Here is a 22,223-nt window from a genome sequence, read left to right as displayed (position 1 = left end):
TTTTAACAGAAAACATTTGCTAGATATCATCTACCGCCTGCTGTGAGAATCCATTCTCCTTCCGACACTCAGCTCTACAGCCACCACTATTGCTGTGGTGGGTACGTACAGTGGTTGTTTACCGATACAGACTTACAGCTGCATTTACAGGTGCAGGTGGAGGTGCCCTGATCGACTATCAAAGTCATGGTACCAACATCGGTTCTTGGCACAGGCAGCTTCAACCCTGAGGTAAACAACTGTACAAAAGTGTGCGTGGCCTTAAGCATCTTTTTTGTGTGAGTATGAGAGGTGTTGCGTCACTTTAATCTCCGGATCTTCTTCTTTGCACCACATGGGATGTGGTTGGGAGCAATTGACACAGTATGCAGTGTGACAGTTGCAAACGACGGTGATATGAAGAAAGCATTGACACAAAGCAGTATACATGTCCATAATGAACCAGCATGTCACAGCTCCTTTACAACAAGCCCAGCTTGGAGCTCACTGTTGACTGGTTATTTTCCAAATAATTTTGCATTCAGTAACTTGTTTACTTGGTTAGCCTGCAGTGTGTCAATCAGGAGCGTGCTGTTATGAAGCCTCTTCATAAATTTAAGCTACTCTGGAAGCTTCTCTAGAGCTTTATGAATGTAAAAAGGCAACAACTTTTAAATGGACATTCCAAACACTTTACAACAATAAATACATTATTAACCACAGGATGTGGTCCATTATTCAGACTGAATGTATTCAATGGTGTCTCATTCAACTAGCCATACTGCACAACAAACCACCCAAACCACTGGCAGGGTAAGAAAGATTTAAGCTTCATAGAAGTTCCATGAGCAGCTACAGAATTAAGTATCTGCCCAGACAAATCCCTTCTTGCCCGGGTAAGCCCTGTACAACAGATATGTGGTAGTCTCCCTGGAGGCTGCCTGTCAACAACTGTTCCAGCTCAACAGCCACAGCTGCTTTTGTAGGCAACTAAGGAAACATGAATTGTAAATATGACTGGTAAACAAGATTGATAAACATTTGAAACATCACAAATACACTTGTGGACAATCTGAGACTTGTAACTTCACAAAGGGCTTCAAAAACATTGTGGAAAATAAAAAAAATCAATACTGTCACATCTAGTAAAAAATCTAACCAGACACATTTTACTGGAGAATCTGCAACTCTAACAACAAGCTATCTTGAAGTCAGTTAAATAAAGACTCAGGTAATGCTGTTTGGCCAGTGAGACATATGTTGTTTGTTTCTAAAATTCAGAATAAAAGATGGGAAAAATGGCGTCAGATTTTCAATATTCAAATGTTTGAACACATCTGGTGAGCAGCTGAGGCAAAGTATGACACACTAAATAAGAAACAAGGAAACATTATATCTAGCAAAATGCAACAGGGGTAGCAAACTGGTCCATACATGGAGCATGTCACATCTAATGTACAATACCATATGGGGGATAATTAAGCTCCAAGACGTTTCAAGGTAAGGTGCAAGTGAATGAAGCTTTGTAACACGAATGATTATCACAATACTACATAATGCATTGAAACAGCAGTGCCAGCAATAAAACAAGGAAATGATCATATGGCATTGTTGGCCGGGAGGTCCCATTCGAGGGAGTTCAGCCGCAGTATTGCAAGTCCTCTTTCGTTGACGCCACTTCAGTGACTTGTGAGTCAATGGTAATGAAAATAACACCCAGTCCCCTGCCAGGAATCGAACCCAGGCCCCGTGTGGTAGGTGGTAATACTGCCGCAACGCTACAGAGGCAGACAGTGCTAGCAACAACTACTTTGTAAAAGGTAATCTATGTTGTTCACAGCATGCATCATGCGGCATTTTCAGTATGTCCTGCAATATCTGACACAGAGATCACTTAGTAAAACTTATGGCTCTCAATTCCAAGGCATTATTCACTGGCTGGGTTGTATTTACTTCATTCAGTGGTTAATTAAGGGAAGTAACAATGGTTTGTCTAATGCAAGTAATATTTGTAAACTGCTATACATCTACTTTGCATCTCCTTTTGCCATTATTGTGGATATGCAGGTTCAGTATTTTATCATATGGTAGTTATTAAATGACATCTATGGAGAAGATTAAGAGTTATCAGTATTTGCAATGACCAAGCAAGAGGATCACAAGGCAATTTTTGTAATTTTTTATTTATAGTACATGATTGGGCTGTTAATAAAATACTGATATATCGATATTTCTGTATATCAGCAATATTTTTTCTCCCAATATATTGATATCAGAACGGCAATTTTGGGTGCCAGTATTTTAATTTTACATTTTTTCACAATTTTTAGAGTACATTTGAAGTTGTTTCCCTGAAATGGTAGTAGGATATAATTTTACTTTCACTGTTTCTCTTTGACTGTGTGAAGCAAGTATATGTGGCACAAAAGAAGAACGCCGATTGCACTGGAGGGTGGGGGGTAGGGTGTCTATTCATCCCGTTTTTCCTGGGACAGTCCCATTTTTTTACCAAAATGTTCCACTTCTCCGAAAATTTTTTTGGGGATGCTCAAATGTCCTTTTTTTTTATAATTCCGATTGGCTAGAGTATTTTACCCTACCGGTTGTTTGACTTGCTATTAACTATGCAATTATTTATGCTAGGAAACATGTGATGACTTTCAGTATACCCCAAACATCTACCGAACTGTCACAAATCGCAAGTAATCTTAAATACACTATAGGTTACGAATAACAACGAAGATTCTTCTCTTCTAAATCGATCCACTGCATCCATCCTTTCAGCCCAGGGATACTCTACACCACTGATACTTGTTCTCTAGCTTTCGTCACGGCACTGTTTATGTTTTGCACTGTTCAATCACTGTGCCATTATGCCAAAACGAAAGTGTAATTTTAACAGCAATATAAAAAGCGAGTTTCCTTTTATCACTGGTATTGGAGAAACTGTAGAATGTATGTTCTGCAGATCAAAATTTGCTATTGGTCATGGTGAAAGGCCTGACATTGTGAATCACATTAAGACGAAGAAACATAGCACGAGTGATCAAACGAAAAGAGCAAATAAATGTGTGAGTGACTACTATGTAAACTTAAAATCAGTAACAGAAATGGACAGGCAGTTGGCAGTACAAGGAGCTACGTTTACATACCACAATGCAATGCATAACCATAGCTTTAAGTCAATGGACTGTACTACAGCAGTTGTTAAAAACTTTTCAATCCTAAATTCATATGTGGACACACAAAATGTAATGCAATCAGTTCAATTGTTATTGTACCGTATGCAGCTCAGCAGGTTTTAAATGAACTGAAAAGTGCTCGATTCATTTCTGTAATGATTGATACATCAAATCATCTGGATTTGAAGTTGGTTCCTCTCCTTATCAGGTATTTTCACTCTGAAAGTGGCATCACAGTGAAAGTGTTCGAATAGGTTAATTTATCTGGAGAAACTTCAGATTTACTTCAGAATTATGTGCTGGAGGTTTTAAAGAAATATGATCTTGAGGGAACGGTGATTGCAGTTTCTGCAGACAACACCAACACCAATTTTGGTAGTAAGCAGAAAAAAGGAAAAAAAAAAACAATTTGTTCTATAAACTGCAACAGAACACAGTGAATAATATAGCAGGTGTTAGCTGTCCAGCACATGTAGTGCACAATTCCTTTCCTTACAAACCGGCTCAGATTGCCTACCCATCGACTGCCAATTTATTGTAGACAAAATCCACCAGCATTTCCACACACACACACACATATATATATATATATATATATATATAGAGTAAGGGTTGAATCTCTGAAGTCATTCTGTAAGTTTACTGAAACTGAATACAAAACTGTACTGGGGGCGCAGCAAGACAAGGTGGCTATCTCTGCTACCAGCATTGGAAAGAATTGTAGAGAAATTTCTTGCTTTGAAACCATATTTCATTTCCCTTGATAAGTGTCCTGTTATCCTTAAACAATTCTTTGATAACCCTGGGTCTATTGTTCTGCATTTTCTTGTTAGCCAGCTAAAACCTTCCTCCACAACAATTAAATGTACTGAGAAACAAGAAATCACAATACTGGAATTATCAAGAAATAAACAAATCATTGGGCAAATTACAACGTAGAAAATGTGAAAGATTTCTAACATCCTTTCTACATGAGACTCTAAGAATGGTGGAAGAAGAGGGTGAAATTACTGTAGAACAATTTCATATTTACGCTGACATCATCTATGACTCTTGCATTGAGTACATTAAAAATGGTGTTTACCATTTCTCACACCTCTTAAAGCATTTGACTGGGTTAATACTGAAAAAGAGCAGCTACAGTGGAAGGATATTCAGGACTGTTGTGTTTTTGTTAAAAGTATTGTACCAAATTTTCATGTGCACAGAACTTCATACAAAGAGAAGGAGACAAAGTGTTTACAGGTGTAAAATATTTGCTTATTTCAAAAGTAAAAACATTAACATGAAAAACATGATTGATTTGGTGTTTTGTCTGGCAATTCCTGGGTCAAATGCTACTGTGGAACGTGTGCTTTCATTAGTGAACTCTTTGTGGTCAGATGAAAAAAACAGAATGAAAGTTGAAACAGTGAGGGCCTTGCTCATTGTCAAAACACTTTAATGGTGTATCGTGTACTGACTTATGATACAATTTCAAATGAAAATGAACTTCTTGATAAAGTAAATAAAAGTGAAAACTATGGTGATAGAATAATTGTAAAAAGCGATTTGGGATCATCTGAGTGCATGTTGTAAAATTAAACTTGTATGTGTATTAAATTTAGTCAATACAATATTTATGTCCTGTTTTTTTTTTCTTCTTCATTGTACCAGGTTTTTCTCTAATTTATTTTAAATGTGCCCTTTTTCAATGAAAATGAAATGGATACCCGGGAGGGGGGGGGGGGGGGGGGGGCAGTGTGAATGGAATAACAAGATTTCCGATATGAAGAACCAGCACACCAGTTAAGTTAAAAAACCCTTAACGCAACTAGTGTGCTATTTCTTCATGTTGACATTCTTCAAAAACATTTGCTGAAAATGATGAACAAAAATCTAAAAGACAAGACTGGTCATTGTGGCAGGCAGAGATGGAGGGGGAATGCTGACATAATCGGTGCTTAGCACTAGCAACAAACTGCAATGTTTAGTTTCACCACGCAATTTTGACACTACAACTGCTAGATTGCTGGCATTTGCTGAGGGGGAAAAAAATAATAAAAAAGCAAAAACAAAAAAAAAACAAAAAAAAACAAAAAACAGGGGAGCCGACATGAAGTGTTCTGGGCAAATCTGATATGTGAAGAAACCGAACGATGGACCCATCAGACACCTTTCAATGTGCCACTTACCAGCTGTTACGAAAGCAGTTATCGTCATGTGTGAATGTGCATCTTTTCGTTTCAATTTTTGCTCTAAGATGAATAGGCAGGCTGCTGTATTTGAGTCAAAAGACAAATAATGTGAGAAAATGCGTCAACAAGTAGACTGTTTATAAGCCAATATCAGTGAGCGCTATACACCACTGCACTGCTTTTGACCAAGATTCAAAAAACATTCTTCAGAATATGGTAAAAGCACTGGCTTTATGCTTCACAAAAACTAACCTGTAACTGTTAAAGTTAATGATGCTACTTGAGAGAGAATTTTTCAGCATTAACAGGACTGTCATCTTAATATCTCTACTAAATAAACTTAATTGTTCTGAGACTGTTGGTTGTTTACAGGACACAAAACATGGAAATGCAGATCCTGGAATAACATTTTCCTCTATGAATTAATGATGCTGTGCGAACAGTAAAAACAATCCTTGGAATCATCAGAAGATGAAAAATAAAACAACAATCCATAGCACCATCAGGGGACGAAGAATAAATTAAAATCTTGTTGTTCTATCCAATTGCAAGTCTCAAGAAAGGAGCTTTTTCAGTACTGACATGCATATTTTATTTGTGCTTTGTTTTAGCTAAATAAAACACAAATTGCAGCAATACATAGCAATGAAAAATACATTGACATGAAAATGTTCAGAAGAACGTTATAATTATATTTTCCCCTGAGACATTTAAGTCTCTTCTTTATCTAAGATAATGATCAAAGCAGACGAAATGAATTAAAATTTGTGCTGTGGCTGGGACTGAAACCTGGGTCTTCTTGCTCGCTAGGCAGAAATGCTAACCATTACACCACTACAGCACTATAGTCAACATAAGTTCAGTGCCTTCCCCAACACAAACTGCAATTCATGTCTTCAGATTATTTTCCCTTACATTGTCACTATTGCCAGGGCTCTCCGGCATTGGAGACAATGTAACGGAAAATAAGCTGAAGACATGAATTGAAATTTGTGGTGGGAAGGGGACTCAACTTGAGTAGTTCGCGCAGCAATGTTGACAGTGCTGTGGCGGTGTAATGGTTAGCATTTCTGCCTATCAAGCAAGAAGACCCAGGTTCGAGTCTCGCCGCAGCACAAATTTTAATTCATTTCTTCTGCTTCAATCATTATCTTGTTCAAAAGAAGATAAATTTGTGACTCTTTCTTTGTGAATGGATATACTACCTCTTTGTAAACTATATAAAAATACAAAATATCATTCCCTGGATTCTCTTACATAGTAATTACACGAAATTTTGAAATACCAGTAAGGAAAAAATGTATTCCATTTGATGCATGTAAACAACAGAGCAACACAATAAAATACAGGGGCAGACTCACTTATCAATCTTTTTCACTTTCTCATTTATATCATCTAAAAGATTGAATACAGCACCCTTCAATGGATGACATCTAGTAACAAGGTCTGAATTTATGTAATCTTATAAATAACTGGACCTTAATCTTGCTTTCTTCCCCTTCTGCACCCTGCCAAACATTTCAGCAAAATTTCCTCCTCACTGTCTAATAACATGGTTACTTCTGAAGTCATCATATTTATTCTCCAGATAATCTCTTTAACCCAGCACCAAATTGCCAGATATGTTATACCAAGTTTATATTCCACTTAGGTGCTACTCTACAGTGGTACATATTCCCCACACTATTCCTAAAATATAAGTTAACTGTCCCTTTAGGCGTGTGTCCACTAGTAACTTCTGCAAGTTCTTACTGCGGTGTTTACATTAGAACAAAAACTTGCACGAGTTCACTTTTGCAAGTCAATTGTGCAAATTAATTTCTGGAACTTACTACAAGTACTTGCAGAAGTGTCTCCACTAGAGTTGCTTCATGCAATAGACAAGTGGAAGTACATAGGATTATGCTTACAAACCAGAGCAACTGCCACTGTTGTGGGAATATTATTACCACTACTGAAGTAAAACCGTGACGAAAAACAAAAAGTTACAAAAGAAGGAAATTTTTAGGTAAAGTTATGGATACAGAGGCGCACATATTTAAACTGTCAAAAAACACCAATGATGGAAATAAAATCAGAGGACTTCGTACACACATTAAAAACATTCTGGGATTGCCATATGCAATTTTCAAAAATACATTGTCTATTGTACACTAAATTGTTCAAAACCAGAATGCAAAGCGATATCACCAAGCAATGCAATGACCTTTCAATTATTACAATTTTTGCACAAAGCATTTATTGCTTTTATAAATGTAGTGCATTTACATTTGTGTTAATATTGAAAAATCAGCTAAAATTTAAAGATGTGTGTACTGCCATTCTACTTCCCCTTCTGGCGAAACAAAATAATCAGTAAATTCATTTCACACTGACTTGGCCGACAGTGGCCAATTATATGTTTATGGATTCCCTTGGTACATTTGTTTCGGTTCAACTGTCTTGGTGCCATTCTCCTTTTCAATACTGACATTTTCGTACAGTACTGAATGCACGAAACACCAGTCTGAGAAAAACTTTCAGCTACTGGCAACTTTTCAGAGTACTCACAGCAAGATGCAAGAAATTGTTTCCATTAGCTTCCAGAAGCTACAACTGCAAACTGATGAAAACTTGTGGAAGTCTAATTGCTGCGGCTATTTCCATCTCAAATAACCCACAGAAGCAGCTTATGCAAGTACCTTGCAAAAGTTGCTAGTGGACATGAGCCTTTAATAATGAATGGCCTTCCTGTTGCAATAGTCATAGTTAAAGTATGATGTCATGTACACAAACTGTCTGAATAGGGTAAACTTCATTCTGCATGCTATCATAATTTAACTATTTGTGTTTTGTATTTTCTCAGGGAAGAGATTGGAGACCAGCACAGCAGTGGCCTGAACCAGGATGGAAAAGCATTTGTTAACTCCCACAGACTGCTCAGGGTTAATCCTACCCCGTGCATGAAACTACTTTGTATTCTCAATGCACAATTTTTCCTGGTTTGCTAGGAAATTTGTTACTTTGCAGTATTCATCTTATGGATGTTATTCACCATCAAAGTTGATACTTATGTACACAATGTGGTGACTGTAGCCTCTGCTTCTATTGCTGCCACTAATGCCCTCCCCCAGATGAAGATAGTGACTATAATCTACAAGTACATGTTCATAGACTGAATGGCAATGTGTGCTAGACAGTACCGACCTTCACCCCCATCTATGTCATAAGCAAAGTTATTTTATCCAAGCTACGAATATCAAATAGTCGCTCCTCTCGGACTGCAGATTCCTTTGTAAGCTTGTGGCCACAGTGTCACATTCTCACAGACCAAGGTGCAATGGGGCAGGAGCTGGTGACAGACATCAAGCACAGAGAGCAGCATGTTCCACTGTGCTCATGCCACTCATGAGACTCATTCACACTTTAAAATGCAGTTGGTAACAGTACACTACACTCAATAATTCGGCCCTCAGTAGTCCAGCACATATCCAAAAACACATAATGAATTGCCCTGCGCAACAATGATTACTTAAACAATGCTTTATATACTGTAATTGAAATTTTAGCTTTCCTTACAGTTCAGAATCATGTCTTCTAAAAGACTAGACTTTAAACAGAAACTCGAAATTTTAGACAAGTTAAATCGAGGTTCTTCACAGAAAGCCACTACTGTCGAGTTCAACGTTGGACGAGTAACTATTTATGACACCAAAAAGAAAGATGATGTTCGACAGTACTCAACACAAATGGATAGCGAGTTGGGAAAGTGGAAGGTTACGCGAAAGAGTGGAAATGAACTGGACGTAGCTGTTTACAGATGGTTCATACAACAACACAGTAAAGGAATTCCAGTCAGTGACACGATTATAAAGGAAAAAGCAACTGCATTTAACAAACAACTTGGTGGTAGTAACTTGTTTGCAGTGAGCGAAGGTTGGCTATGAAACTGGAAAAATCGACATCGCATTTGGCAGCTGCCAGTCACTGGGGAAAGTGGCTCAGATAACGATAAGGATGCTGATGAGTTTGTAAGCAAGATACGAAAGATAATGGAGGAAGAAGATTTAACTGCTGATGCCTCCTATAATGCTGATGAAACAGGATTCTTTTACAAGATGCTTCTTTCAAAAACATTAGCTGCCAATATTGAGAAGGAAGCTCGTGGCTACAAGTAATAGAAACAGCGTGTAACATTAATGGTGTATTATAACACAAATGGGAGTCATAAACTGCCACTTATGATGATTGGAAAATCCGAACATCCATATTGTTTTCAACACACTGACATAATACTCTACCAGTGCAGTATTGCACTAAGAAGAAAGCACAAATGGGCAGACAAATATTCTCTCGGTGGTTCTATGAAATGTTTGTACCAGCAGTGAGAAAAGACCTGAAGAAGAAAAAGCTTGCACTGAAAGCTATCCTTATAACTGGCAAAACTCCCAGTCATCCTTCTTCAGATGTTTCTCTTGAGCCCTACGGTATACAAGCACTCTTTCTCCCACCCAATGTGACAGCCCTAATTCAGCCCATGGACGAGGGCATTTTGGAATTAATTAAAAGTCATTCTCGACATTCACTTATCTCCTTGTTGAACGAAAGTGAAAACGACTATCGAGACTATGCTGAAGCCGTGGAAAGCAATTAACTTACGTGATGATGATTTTCAAGCAGCTGAAGCATGAAATAAAATGGAGAACGCTACCATAATGAAGAGCTGGAGAAAATTGTGGCCATCCATTGATGTCGAGTTGGATCCAGTAGCGAGAGACAGCGAAGAGCCAGTCAATTTGGAATCATCAATTACTTTGTACACTGACATGTTCCACAGCCTTCCAGGAGGAGGAGAAGAAATTGATAATTTGTTGCTAAGTGGCTGAATGAGGAAAACTGTGACACAGACCAAACTTTAACGGGGGAAGAAATAATCAAAAGCATGTAAGAAAGTAGTGATTAAGAAGAGGACACAGGAGGGGAGAGCATGAAGATTTCTCACATTGCTGATGCTGAAGCTGCCGAGGCCTTCCTGGAGTACATCATGCAACAACCAGATACATGCAGTACTGATGAGATGCTTGTAAAGTGGTTGCGTGATAAAGCATGCCACCGTCACATTTCATCATTGTGACAGTTAAAAATTAGGGACATGTTTCATAGTGAGTGATACAACTGTGTAATTATGTACAGTATATTGTACACTCATGGACTAAGTTTTATTTGAAAATTAATGTATTTTTGGATTTAGTAAAGTATATCCTCTATGTTTTAAAATTGTATACTTCGGTGTAATAAAGTAAAGTACACTACATCCCCTATGATTTCAAAATAAATGAATAAAATACAGTTCAGACACTCAATAATCTGGCACTTCTGCTAATCTGGCACCCATATGTGCCAGGAATGGCCAGACTAGCAAGAGTCTAGTGTATTATGATGACAAAGAAAGATGTCCTACGGCTATTAGCAGACATAACTTACATTCTACTACACAGACACTGAATAAGTTGGGGAAGTATCAGCTGGGAAAATTTCCAGCTAATCGTTTCTAATTTTGTTAGGAATTTCTGCAAGTGAATAACAGATGAATCAGGTACCTAATCCATTGCTTTGGATTTTCCTGCAGTTTTACTTGTTTACTTTTACATCACTTGAAACGAGACTGCATAAGTTTATTTTCAAACCTCTTATAGTTCTGAACAGTGCCATGCTAAAAGTATGAGTAAACATGCATTTCTTTCGCTCATTGTCTTATTTAATTTCCCTCAGTTACATATACAGTTAAAAAGCTAAACTGCAATTGAAAGTTCAGGTATAGAAGATGGAATGTAAAATAAATTCCAGTAACAGGTTTAGAAAAAACTTTCATTCAATTTCACTGGAAAATTTTAATAACTTGTCTTAATTAACAAAGGAGTTGTCCAACTTTCAGCATGTAAAAGTTATGGGAATAAGTAGCATCATATTGCTATCTTTGCCCTCTAGTTTAATAAAGTTTGCTTCACTACTTTAAAGTAGCAAGATAACGAGATAGGGAGCTGTATTTGGCAGAACAAATGTTTCTCAATACTATTCTTAATTTCAAATAGTGACTGAAACCAATACTGTTAGCCCAGTGCTAAAGAGAAGGATGTGAAGGATTACTCTTACGTCACATCTTGAGGAATAGTCAGAGCACAGTCATGACATAGTTTCAAAAAATGAGTATTATTACAGCAGACAAAAGTTTTGCTTCTAGGCACAAGCAGAAGGAATGAAAATTGTAGCTGTTTCCAGATACTGTGACATTTGGAAGCAAAAGTGCTACCAAAATATTATGATGATAAAACAAAATATTCATTAAACATGTTCTAATCACGCATACCTTTTCTACAGCAGGCCAGTCGACATTGACACACTTTGCCAATTTTCCACCCACTACCAGTGTGCTCTCATTCATGAGGCCCTGTACTCTAGCAACGAGTTTCTCGCTACTCCATTCCCATACAGCTACTGATTTCACATGTAATGAGCAAGCTTGATGTTCATGCTGCACACCTCTAGTATCCAACTTCCTTCATTTGAAGTGAAATTGCGAGAATGCCAACAAGGTATATAAAGAAACTCCATTGTTTTCCTGTCAGCAGTTTTTGATAAATTTGCATACAATTCTCTTCATTTTTCCTCTCTCTTCTTGCAATCTATCATTTTCTTATGAATGCACAAAGGTCGAATGTCAAATATTGTGACAGTGGATTCTAAATAAGAATTACTCTGTACTTAATGGGAAACTGTTTCTAAGGGGCTAAAACAACTTTGAAGGAACAGAAAGGTTCATTAATCATAACTTATTTCAATTTAATGTTGTCCCTTCATAACCACATTCAATCAAGCCCACACCCAAAAGCAGGTTCTTCAAGGAATTTAACGAAGTCCAGACAATACAGAACTGCATCCTGGACAGAAAATGCTATTTATACAAACATTACATATGCCTACATTACAAGCATAAGAAACTTCAAGAATGTTCCAGAAATGATACATACTGAATAATAAATATTTGAAGATGATCAAGTTCAAACTGTTGAGCCACAGTAAGCCAGCCAGCAATGCTAACTGCTATTCCACACTGCATGCAGCACAGCGCACGACAATACGAATACCGCTATTTCTACACAGAGTGGGAAAAAATTCACTCCCCGACAGGCACTATATCATATAAATTAAGAACGAAATAATATCTTTAACCATAACAAGGAACAACATTTGTTGCCTTTAAGAAACTATGTTTGAAAAATAATTTTAATAGCCAGAATGAATCTTTCACCCTGCAGCAAAACTATGCACTGTTTTGGAACTTCGTAGCAAATTAAAACTGTGTGCTGGACTGGGGCTAAAACCAGAATCATATCTTTTGTGGGCCATATTATGACTGATTCTGTTATCCAGGCACAGCTCACAATCCAGAGAGGACAGGTGACGAAATTTGTCTGGATGTCGGTAAGTGCTAAGTCGGTGAAAGAGAAGAGTCCAGTCTGAAGTCTTGATCTGGAACATAGATTTATCAGTTATATTAAGAAAATTAAAAAAGTTTCCACTCCTATGGTCTGTTATTATCCAACCAAACATTTAATCTGTTTTTGCATACCTTCATATACTCTCAATTACAAACAGTATTCCCAAGAATATGCTTATGTTTGTGGCATGTATATTCATCCCTCGTCTCATCAAATGACTTCTTCCTGCAATTTATCACTTCCTACTACAGCACCAGCACTACCAGTTCACATAGTGCATTGGATGGCAATTTCACACTGGTTACCATCTCTCCCGTCTCCTCTGCCCATCCTCCAATTCACCTTGTGGGATAGAACTAGAGGTAAAAGGAGGAAATACCTACCAGTTAACCTCATCTCCTGAGGAGCTCTAAGCAACTGGCACTTGAGAATATAAAATTGCCATTTAAACAACTTTTGTTTGTACTGAGAATAATGAGAACAAGAATAACAGTTTGAGTTGACTTGATCTACATCATACAAAAGTACAGCAAAAGGCCACAAATACACGCATTTAAAAAATTAACAAATACTGAAACTAACAATAATAAAGAAAGAGTAAGGTTTAATTATCCCACTGCCAAAGAGGTCATTAGAGACAGCAAAGTATGGAGAAGAAAATCACTTGTGTCCTTTTAAAGGAAACCATCTTGGCATTTGCCTTAAGCCATTTAAAGACACGAAAGAAAACCTTAATTTGAATGGTTTGACAGGAATTTGAATTGCTGTCCTGAAAGCAAAACAAATATCTCACCAATGACAAACTCACATGGCATGTATTATAGTATAGAACTGCAACTTTCTCTTAGAGAAACTCTAAACAGCCAAGAAAAAAATTGTGAAGATATCTTAGCTGACCCTACATATGCTGCAAAGTTAAAGTCTTACAGGTAGGCCACAACCCTAAATCTGGCATGATCTAGAGGATAACGATAATTTTGACTCAAGAATTGTCCAAGCATTTTCAAGAAACACTAAAATGCTGTGTTTGCAGCAGACATTTAATAATTGGCTAAGTTGTTTACAAGGCAACAAAAGCGAACAAGAAAAGTCAGTCACGAAGTACCTATGCTAGAATGACCAAACATACCTTAATGCATCTCCATCTGAATATTAGTAGCTACAAAATTTTCCTCACTGCAACATACCTGAATTCTTTGTGGCAATCCATACAAGACACTTGGGGAGCATTACGACACTGAAGTGCATAATGTTTGTCAACTTTATTTTTCTTTAAGGATGCACCACAGTGGCTGCAGATGAAAAACACCATCCCTGCAATAAACAGCCAGTTAGTACTTTTGACGAATATGTAACAAGCTTCATCAATGACTGACTGTTCGAACAAGCATCATATGATCAACTCAACGAACTTCCACACATGCATCTATATTCTTTGAAGTACATAAACCAACACCACATTCTCTTCATTGACACAAATAAGACAGTAAAAAGAAAATATACACAATATGAAAAGTAGATAAGATGAGGTAGTATATTCCATCAGACAGAAAAATCACTGCGGAAGAATTTATGTTATGGGTTTATCTTTGTCAGTTCTAAGGCGGACATGAGCAGCATAAAATGGGTATTGAAATCAACAGGAGAGATCGTTTATAGCTGATGAAATAGAAGCGACCAGGACAGGACTGGCAGACACACAAACGGAAGGGAATGTTATCGCTCATGTTTAGTAATGTTTTTCTTCACCATGCAATGACAAATGGGAAATGTAATGTATGTTTAAGATGGATGGTATTCACTGAATCATAAGAGAATAGCTATAGGTGGCCCAACAGTGACAATCAGTGACAGAGATATCCAAAAACACAAATAGAGGTGCAGTCACTGATTACAGATATGATAATTAAGAATGGTTAGAAATCACAGGCTGCTAATAGGAGTCAAACCAGAAATCCAAAGAAATGAATGAAGATTACGGTACAACTCTGAGGAGTGTGGTGTATAGGAAATTTCACTTGACATACAGAATTCAAATGAGCCCACGATACCATGAACCCACATAATTCCAACAACCGGTAGTGAAAATTTCACTTGATCTATAGAGCTCAAACAAAATACACGATACTACAAAATCGCACACAACTCTACCAATCTGGTATTTAACACGTCACTTGACTTATATAGCTAAGACAAAGTCCACCATACCATAAAACCAAAACTCACTGATAGCCTATAACCATATCGAAATCCTAACCTGACTGATATAGGTAAAACAAACTCCATGACACCTACCAACCACAACCCTAATACACTGCTGGGGTGAAGGTGGGAATAGTACACCATTTTAAGGTTTCCAATTCAGTCAAGATTTATTGTTGCAGAAGCGCATACATGAAATTATATCATTTACATATGTATAACAAGTGGTTCATAGATAACAGATATGGGTGTTTCAGCACGGGTCAATATTAGTATGTGGTGGCAATGCAGGCACTGACTCTGGCATCTCACTGATTGTACAAATGGCAAATACTGCTCTGGGATACATTACACCATGCTCCCTTGACCTGTTCACGTAGTTCTGTAAGAGCTGTTGGTTGACAAGTCACTTCTTATCTCATCAAACCCCTCATGTGATCAATTGGAGTATGAAGACTGTGCTGACCAGAGAAGCCATTGCATGTCTTGCAGAGCACGTTCAGCTTCATAGGCAATATGCAGGCAAGCATTTTCTGGTTGCATAAACACATCACCTTCGTGCTGCAAGAAGAAGAGCAAAATAACGAGACAGCAACATGCTGCACGTACCCAGCACCAGTTAATGCCACCTCTAGAAACACAAAAAATGAACAACAGTTGTAGCTTGTCACACCCCAAACATAAGGCTAGCGAAGGGGGCCAGTGTGCCTTGGATGGATGCACTCTACAAGACAGCACTCACCAGGTCTATGTTGTGCATGCCAATGACCACCACTTACATGCAGGTGGAATCTGCTTTTGTCACTGAAGACCACAGCATGCCAAACCATCTTCCCAGTGACCGTCTGACGGCACCAGTCTAGTCGTGCACGTCTGTACTGTGGCATGGGTGGAAGATGGGCTAGAGGTGAACAGGCCTGTAGTCACACTGCTAATAATTAGTTCGCAACAATTTGTGTTGACACATCTGGGCTTACATGGCCCCTTATCTATGGTGTGGTAGCTGTACTACCTGTCATTGCTGCCCTTACGACACGATGATCCTAGCGGGTGTCTGTGTTGCATGGACATCTGTTTGTGACAATGTCCATGTGACAACCGATACTAGCATTGTTGCACAACTGATTCAGCACATCCAACTTGGATGGCAATTCACCAAAAGAGCCATCCTGCCACTTGTAAGGCCATGATTTGACTCCTTTCAAACTCACTTAGTTGGCTGTAGGATGCACGAGTGCATCCCCGTGGCATGGATGCCTGCTTACTGCACACATCTGCGCCAGACTGAGCCTTCTCACAGTCAGCATTCCCTATTAAAAGGTAGATACAGATGGCACTCTGGTAGCTATGCCATTACACACTGTGTTGGCAGACAATGTTGATATCATTATCAGTATATCTACTATTGACCAGGTGGCTGGCATATGCCAACATCGGATCAAAATCAAAGTCAACTTTCCAAGGGTTTCTTTTCTTTCTTTTCTCTTTTTTCCAGCAATGCATGTACCAACAACTAACAACACAACCTAAAATTATATCAAAAACTGTGTTAACATCAACTTCAATGTACTACAAAAAACATGCAATTATGGAGTTAATCGAAGCGTCCGATTCCACCCGTCGGCTTTGACCCGTGACGTAAGGTTCTTGTGGTGTGTGACATCACGCCGCCGCGGAGTTTAGTTTGTGAGTGTGGCGTGTTTGTACATGTAGTTTTGATATGATCGGTGGTGCTCTCTGGTGGTGTGCGTATGTGTTGTGTGTTAGGTCACGTTTTTGGTTTAGTTTGCGTGTGCTGCATATTTATAGGTGGTGCATTGTTGTGGTCGGTGGTTCTCTCTGGTGGTGTTTATGGTTGCCGTGTTGTGTGGCGTATGAAGTTCATTTGCGTGGTAGCATTGCACCTGTGTGGTATCGGTGGCAACTGTGCTTTCAGCGGAATACTTCTCAGTGAGTTAACAATTTTGGTTTTGTAATGTCAATGTTATTGTAGTTTTTTTTCTGTTCATCGTGTGTGAATATTGGTAAATCACTTTGTTTATGTCTTTGGTAGGTGTGGATGAGACTGACAAGGTCAACAGTTTTCGGTTGTCGTCGATGATGGGGGGACGGTGTATTGTATCTAATAAAATTTCTTCAGTTATTCGGCCTGTTGGCTGAAGCCATGAAGTGTTCAGCGTATAATGAAGAAATGAGGCTTACTAAAGTTCCGGTGTCTCTGATCAGGGATGGCTATATGTGGAGATGTCCTAAGGATAACAGGTCAAGGGAAGTGTTCGATTCAAATTTTGTTGGTTTGTTGTGCTTTTTGAGGTAGTGATGATTGTGGACGTGGTTGTAATTTTGGGTTTCATGATTTGGTATCGATAGTTGCTCTTGACCTACACAGGTCAAGGGAAGTGTTCGATTCCAGTGGATACTGTATTTAGTTGATTTTGGGAAGGTTGTGGTCATTTTATTTTATAGTTTTTGTCATTTGGTTTAGTGGCATGTGTTTCCTTTGTCCCCACCCAAAAACCTCCACTTTCCCTAGCTTGTCCCATTAGTTTCATTATATTTTTGGAGGAATATGTATTTTATGATTTTTTGATCTAATTTTGTGTTTGTTTTCATGTTTACATTATGACTTCATAGTCACGATATGGGAGTAGTTGTGAATGGTCGTTTCTGCCATATTGGTGACGTCATTGATCAAAGAAGACGGGTAGAACCAGATGTTTTCTTTAACCCCAATTATGCACATAAACATACACATCGTACATTCTACAATAAAAAATTAAAACCATACAAACATACTTATAAACCAAAATCAGCTGATACATAACCCCATAAATCTCACAGCATAAAAAATATAAACACAATCTCTTGAATGGCCACCCTACACTTCTCAAATCAGGAAACCCAACAGGACACTATCGACAACACCACCGGTACCTGGTTCGAGAGGAAGTAACTTTCGTCAATCTCACACCTTCTCCACAAAACCTAACACTTCAAACACTGAGTAATTAAACCAAATAACTGTAGGAAGTAAATCATGTGCAACATGTCACCACCCTCCCCCAATGCAGCATGCAGAGACCTTCTCGTAAACTGCAGTGTCATACACATAACAAAAAAAATTACATCTCCATTCATAAACAATACTTTGCACTAATAATTCCACCCATCAGCTATGACCTGTGACAATAGTGTCATGGTGCGTGACGTCACTACAGTGCAGAGTTTTTTGAGTTGGTTATGTTTGTAGATGCCGTATTGTACTTGATAATGCCCTCTGGTGGTGGATGTGCTGAATTTAATGTGTGGTATTGGGTTCATCTGAGTTTTGGTTGTCCTAGTGCTAATGTGGTTTTCAGTTTCGGTAGTTGGTGTGAGAATGTGGGTTGTGGAAGGGTTTTCAGTGGGTTATTAACGTTTTTTGTTTGAGTGTTTGGTATATTTGTTAGGTCTGATTAGCTTGGTGTTTGATGTACGAAAAGTTGTTAGGTATGTTTCGTTTAGTGCTTGTTGTGCGGAAAGAAGTCTAATCTTTTATTGCTTTTTTAAAAGTTAAGTTCGGATATGACAGTGAAGTCCACGAGTGTATCATCACAATCTCAATGGGTGGTGATATTGCAGGACATGTTAGGTGTCACATTTGTGGTAACAACGTGAGGTTGGTGAGAGTTCCAGCGGTTCAGATCGGGGATAGCCAATGGTTTTGTTTGCATAGCTGAATGCTGTAATTTAATTTTTTTAAATTATTTCATTTGGGATAGTGTGGTGTTTTGTTCTTGTTGTATATTTAGCTTGTCCCAGCCCTATACCCCCAATTTTCTGCAGTTGTCCTGTTAGTTTCTACTTACTTTAGGAGTAGACATTGTGTCATTTTTATTTTTGTTTGCATTCATTGGCATGAGTCAAAGCAGATGAGTGTACCACAAACTATAGTTGACCTGATTATAGTTTGATGTCCCCCCAAAAAATGACAATTGTGCTGTGTGTGATAATTAGGTGGTGATGTATTTGAAAAGTGCATATTGGAGTACATGGTTATGCTCTCTGTGTGGGATGTTTGTTTCTGAATTTCTTTAACGCGATTCTTTGGGTTTCTTGAGTACTGTTTGTGTAAATAATGCTGGAAAATTTGTTAGTAAGTTATTTTGGCATTGCAGAAGTGTCAGATTCCACTCTACAAGAATATAGAAGGAAACTGGCAGTATTTTCTTCAATGAAACAATTATGGCCTTCACCTTAATTGATTTAAGGACACCATGAAAAATCTAACGGGCCTGCTTATTCCAACTGTATGTCCACTATCATAATTTTGGCTAGTAGTCAGTCAAATATAGACAGGGAGGAAAATTAAACAAGACAACATTGAAAAGGCAACAAAAACATGACAATGTCTGAATGAGTAACAAAGTGGAAACTACAGATTAAAAGAAAACTGGATAAGAAATCTGAATAGAATGTACATTTGATAGATTTTTACATAGTTCACAAGATTTAAAATTCAAATTCATACACAAAATTGAGGTGGAAATAGTCAATTCATTGTAGATTCAATCCATTTCCTTAACCACATGGCAAATGTCCATAAGAGAGAAACGATGTCAGATTTGATAATACTGATGGCATCAATCAGAAAATATGAAACAAGTTTATCAAGTTCCAGTCATTAGGCCTACTATAACAGAATGTACAGAGGCCAAAGAAGTTAAAAACAACTTGAACAGAAAGAGTCTTTGTAGAAAATAAACCAACCAACACTATCACTTCTGCAGTACAAGCTCCTTAACTCTGGCAAGTTTTGCAGCAGGTGAATGTGGTCAAGGTTTGATCATTGTTTGTTACATATAAACAGTTGGTCTTTCTAAGCTTGTTTAAGTCTGATAATTTACTAAATACAACTTTACAGCTTCTGAGGACATCTCCACCATACGGCCTATGAGACGAAATGTTACGTACAGAGAAATGCTCCAGACTGCAACCTAAAGCCATAAAGCTGAAATCATCATCAAAAGCTACAATGACATGAAGACATAATAACAACCTATTTTGCCACATATTAAAAATGTCAAAACTAAAGTATGACTGAAGCATTTTTGGAATACTATCCAGCTCTGTTGGTGAGCAGAACAGTTTTAGAGGGAACTAGTGGAATGCTATGAAGAATGCTGAGGTTGCCTGGCAACACAAGCCAAAGCTTGGTCATAATTGTTGTGTATTTGATTGGTGGATCAGTGCCCAAAAAAAAGCGTTTTTTACAGAGTGAGTGTCAAGCCTACAGGGAAAGGAGCGGGGCATAAGTGATGCACCCTTCAGAGAGAAACAGTTATTGCACGAAGACCTAACATCACTAAAGATAAAGCATTAACTCGGATCTTCAGTGTAGAGGAAATTGCCAATGGGCGTGTTAAAGGAAATGTTATAGCATTTACCTGTAGTGACTATAATAAAATTATTTGATTATGACGCCATAGTCACCACACTACTTGATGGTAACATTTATCAAAGCTGATAGCAGGAAGTACGATACTAATAAATAATAACCCACCCAGACATCAATTGGATGATCTGACATACAACATTATAAACCACTGCAATATTAATATAAATTAAATACGCACCTTAAACGAATGATAATTATCATAAAAACAAATTCGTTGGTTCGCCAATTCACAAGGAAAATGTCACCTTAACATCATAATCTACAACACAGGCTACAGATCTGACACTATATTTCAAAAAATGACGCACAAGCAAAATTAATAACCGAAGTTCTGTTTGGCGGCACTGGTCAAATCATTATATCACAACCTATAATTTATGAGCTGATTATCTATCACTTCGCATACATAACATTGGCGTCCTGGGAATTTTTTTCTCCATTCTTACAAACTCACGCTGCTGAATAGCCACCTGAGAAAAAACATACGTAAGCGTAATAACGATACTTTAATCCCCGTGAAACAAAAAAAGGGGGGGGGGGGGGGAGATCTGAGCACTATGAGACTTCACATCTGAGGTCATCAGTCTCCTAGAACTTACAGCTACTTAAACCTAACTAACCTAAGGACATCACACACATCCATGTCCAAGGCAGGATTCGAACCTGCGACCGTAGCAGTCCCGAGGTTCCAGACTGAAGCGCCTAGAATTGCTCGGCTACCCAGGCCGGCAATCCCCGTAAAAACAAGGTACCAATATGTATATAAATCTCCGATTTTAGTACATGTTTTTAGCCTTTAAAACTAATATACTGCAGCGCTCACACTATCGTCGACCCGCGCTCAGCACTTTCACTCAAACAACAGTTTATGTTCGCTTACTTGGTACAGTACTCGGGGTGAAAATGATTCTTCGTGTGTTAATGACCGAGTTACAGCACTGAATAAGTAATCTGCTTAGAAAGCAACTGAAGAACCCTGAGCATAACAACCGTAATCTAGTACCACTTTGGCCTGAAATTTGATGATGGATAACGTATCACATACAAATAAATTTTTCGGAACAACGTAAATTGAGAACTTAAAAACTTTCACGGATTTCAAGCAGTACTCACTTTGTCAATGCGTACACTCGTCGTTCGTCTACCACGTGCGTTCACCACAACAAATATTACGCTTTGTCAAAGCTATCAACGGTGAAAGATAGAATTCAGGCTTCCACCGGATGTATCTATAAACGTGATTACACAGGCATTGGAAACATGCATACGAATGCACCCAACTCAGCACCTTTCATCAAAATTATGAAACGACCCTACTTATTCACTTTCATACGAGTTAGCGTTACATAAAAATTAAAAGTAGCTTAACTTAATGACCATCAGCAACAGCCACTAGATGAGTCTACACACATTCGAAGCCTGCTCCAAATCTAAACACTGTAAACCAGCGTGAAGGATTTGGCAGGGGCTACTTTCCACTGTACAACGTATTAATGTTTATTCACGTTACATTTAAGAGTGAGGGGAGAATAATTGACTGAATGCTTCTCCTCGCTGTTTGAAGTCCATACTTTGGTCCAGAGAGGTGTCCATTAAACAGAAACACACATTTTCAATAACGTGCCAGCAGCCACAAAAAATTTAACCACTAATAAAGTTCAGTTTAAGAGGAACCTAAAGGACTTATTAGTTGCCAAATGCTTGTACTCCACTGATAAATTTATAAGTAGACCCAACTGACGTGCATATATTACTAACGTTATTAAAT

At 38.1% G+C, this 22,223-nt stretch overlaps 1 protein-coding gene across 2 annotated transcripts in view; it reads right to left on the bottom strand.

The window, feature by feature from the left end:
• LOC126266837 (cell growth-regulating nucleolar protein-like) overlaps positions 1–21,985 on the bottom strand; it is a 60,268-nt gene extending 38,283 nt beyond the window's left edge. Inside the window, exons 1-2 of one of the 2 annotated variants that reach the window (XM_049971404.1) lie at positions 21,569–21,985; positions 14,004–14,130 (exon numbers count right to left, since the gene is read on the bottom strand). In XM_049971404.1, coding sequence (XP_049827361.1) covers positions 14,004–14,128 — 125 coding nt within the window. In that variant the 5' untranslated portion in view covers positions 14,129–14,130; positions 21,569–21,985. Of the gene's footprint in view, positions 1–14,003; positions 14,131–21,335 lie in introns of both variants that reach the window. The other variant, XM_049971405.1, reaches the window with a different exon arrangement.
• Between the last annotated feature and the right edge of the window lie 238 nt (positions 21,986–22,223).

This window comes from Schistocerca gregaria, chromosome 4 (assembly GCF_023897955.1).
Source record: "Schistocerca gregaria isolate iqSchGreg1 chromosome 4, iqSchGreg1.2, whole genome shotgun sequence".
Taxonomy (NCBI): domain Eukaryota; kingdom Metazoa; phylum Arthropoda; class Insecta; order Orthoptera; family Acrididae; genus Schistocerca; species Schistocerca gregaria.
This window is presented reverse-complemented; position numbering and strand designations above follow the sequence as displayed.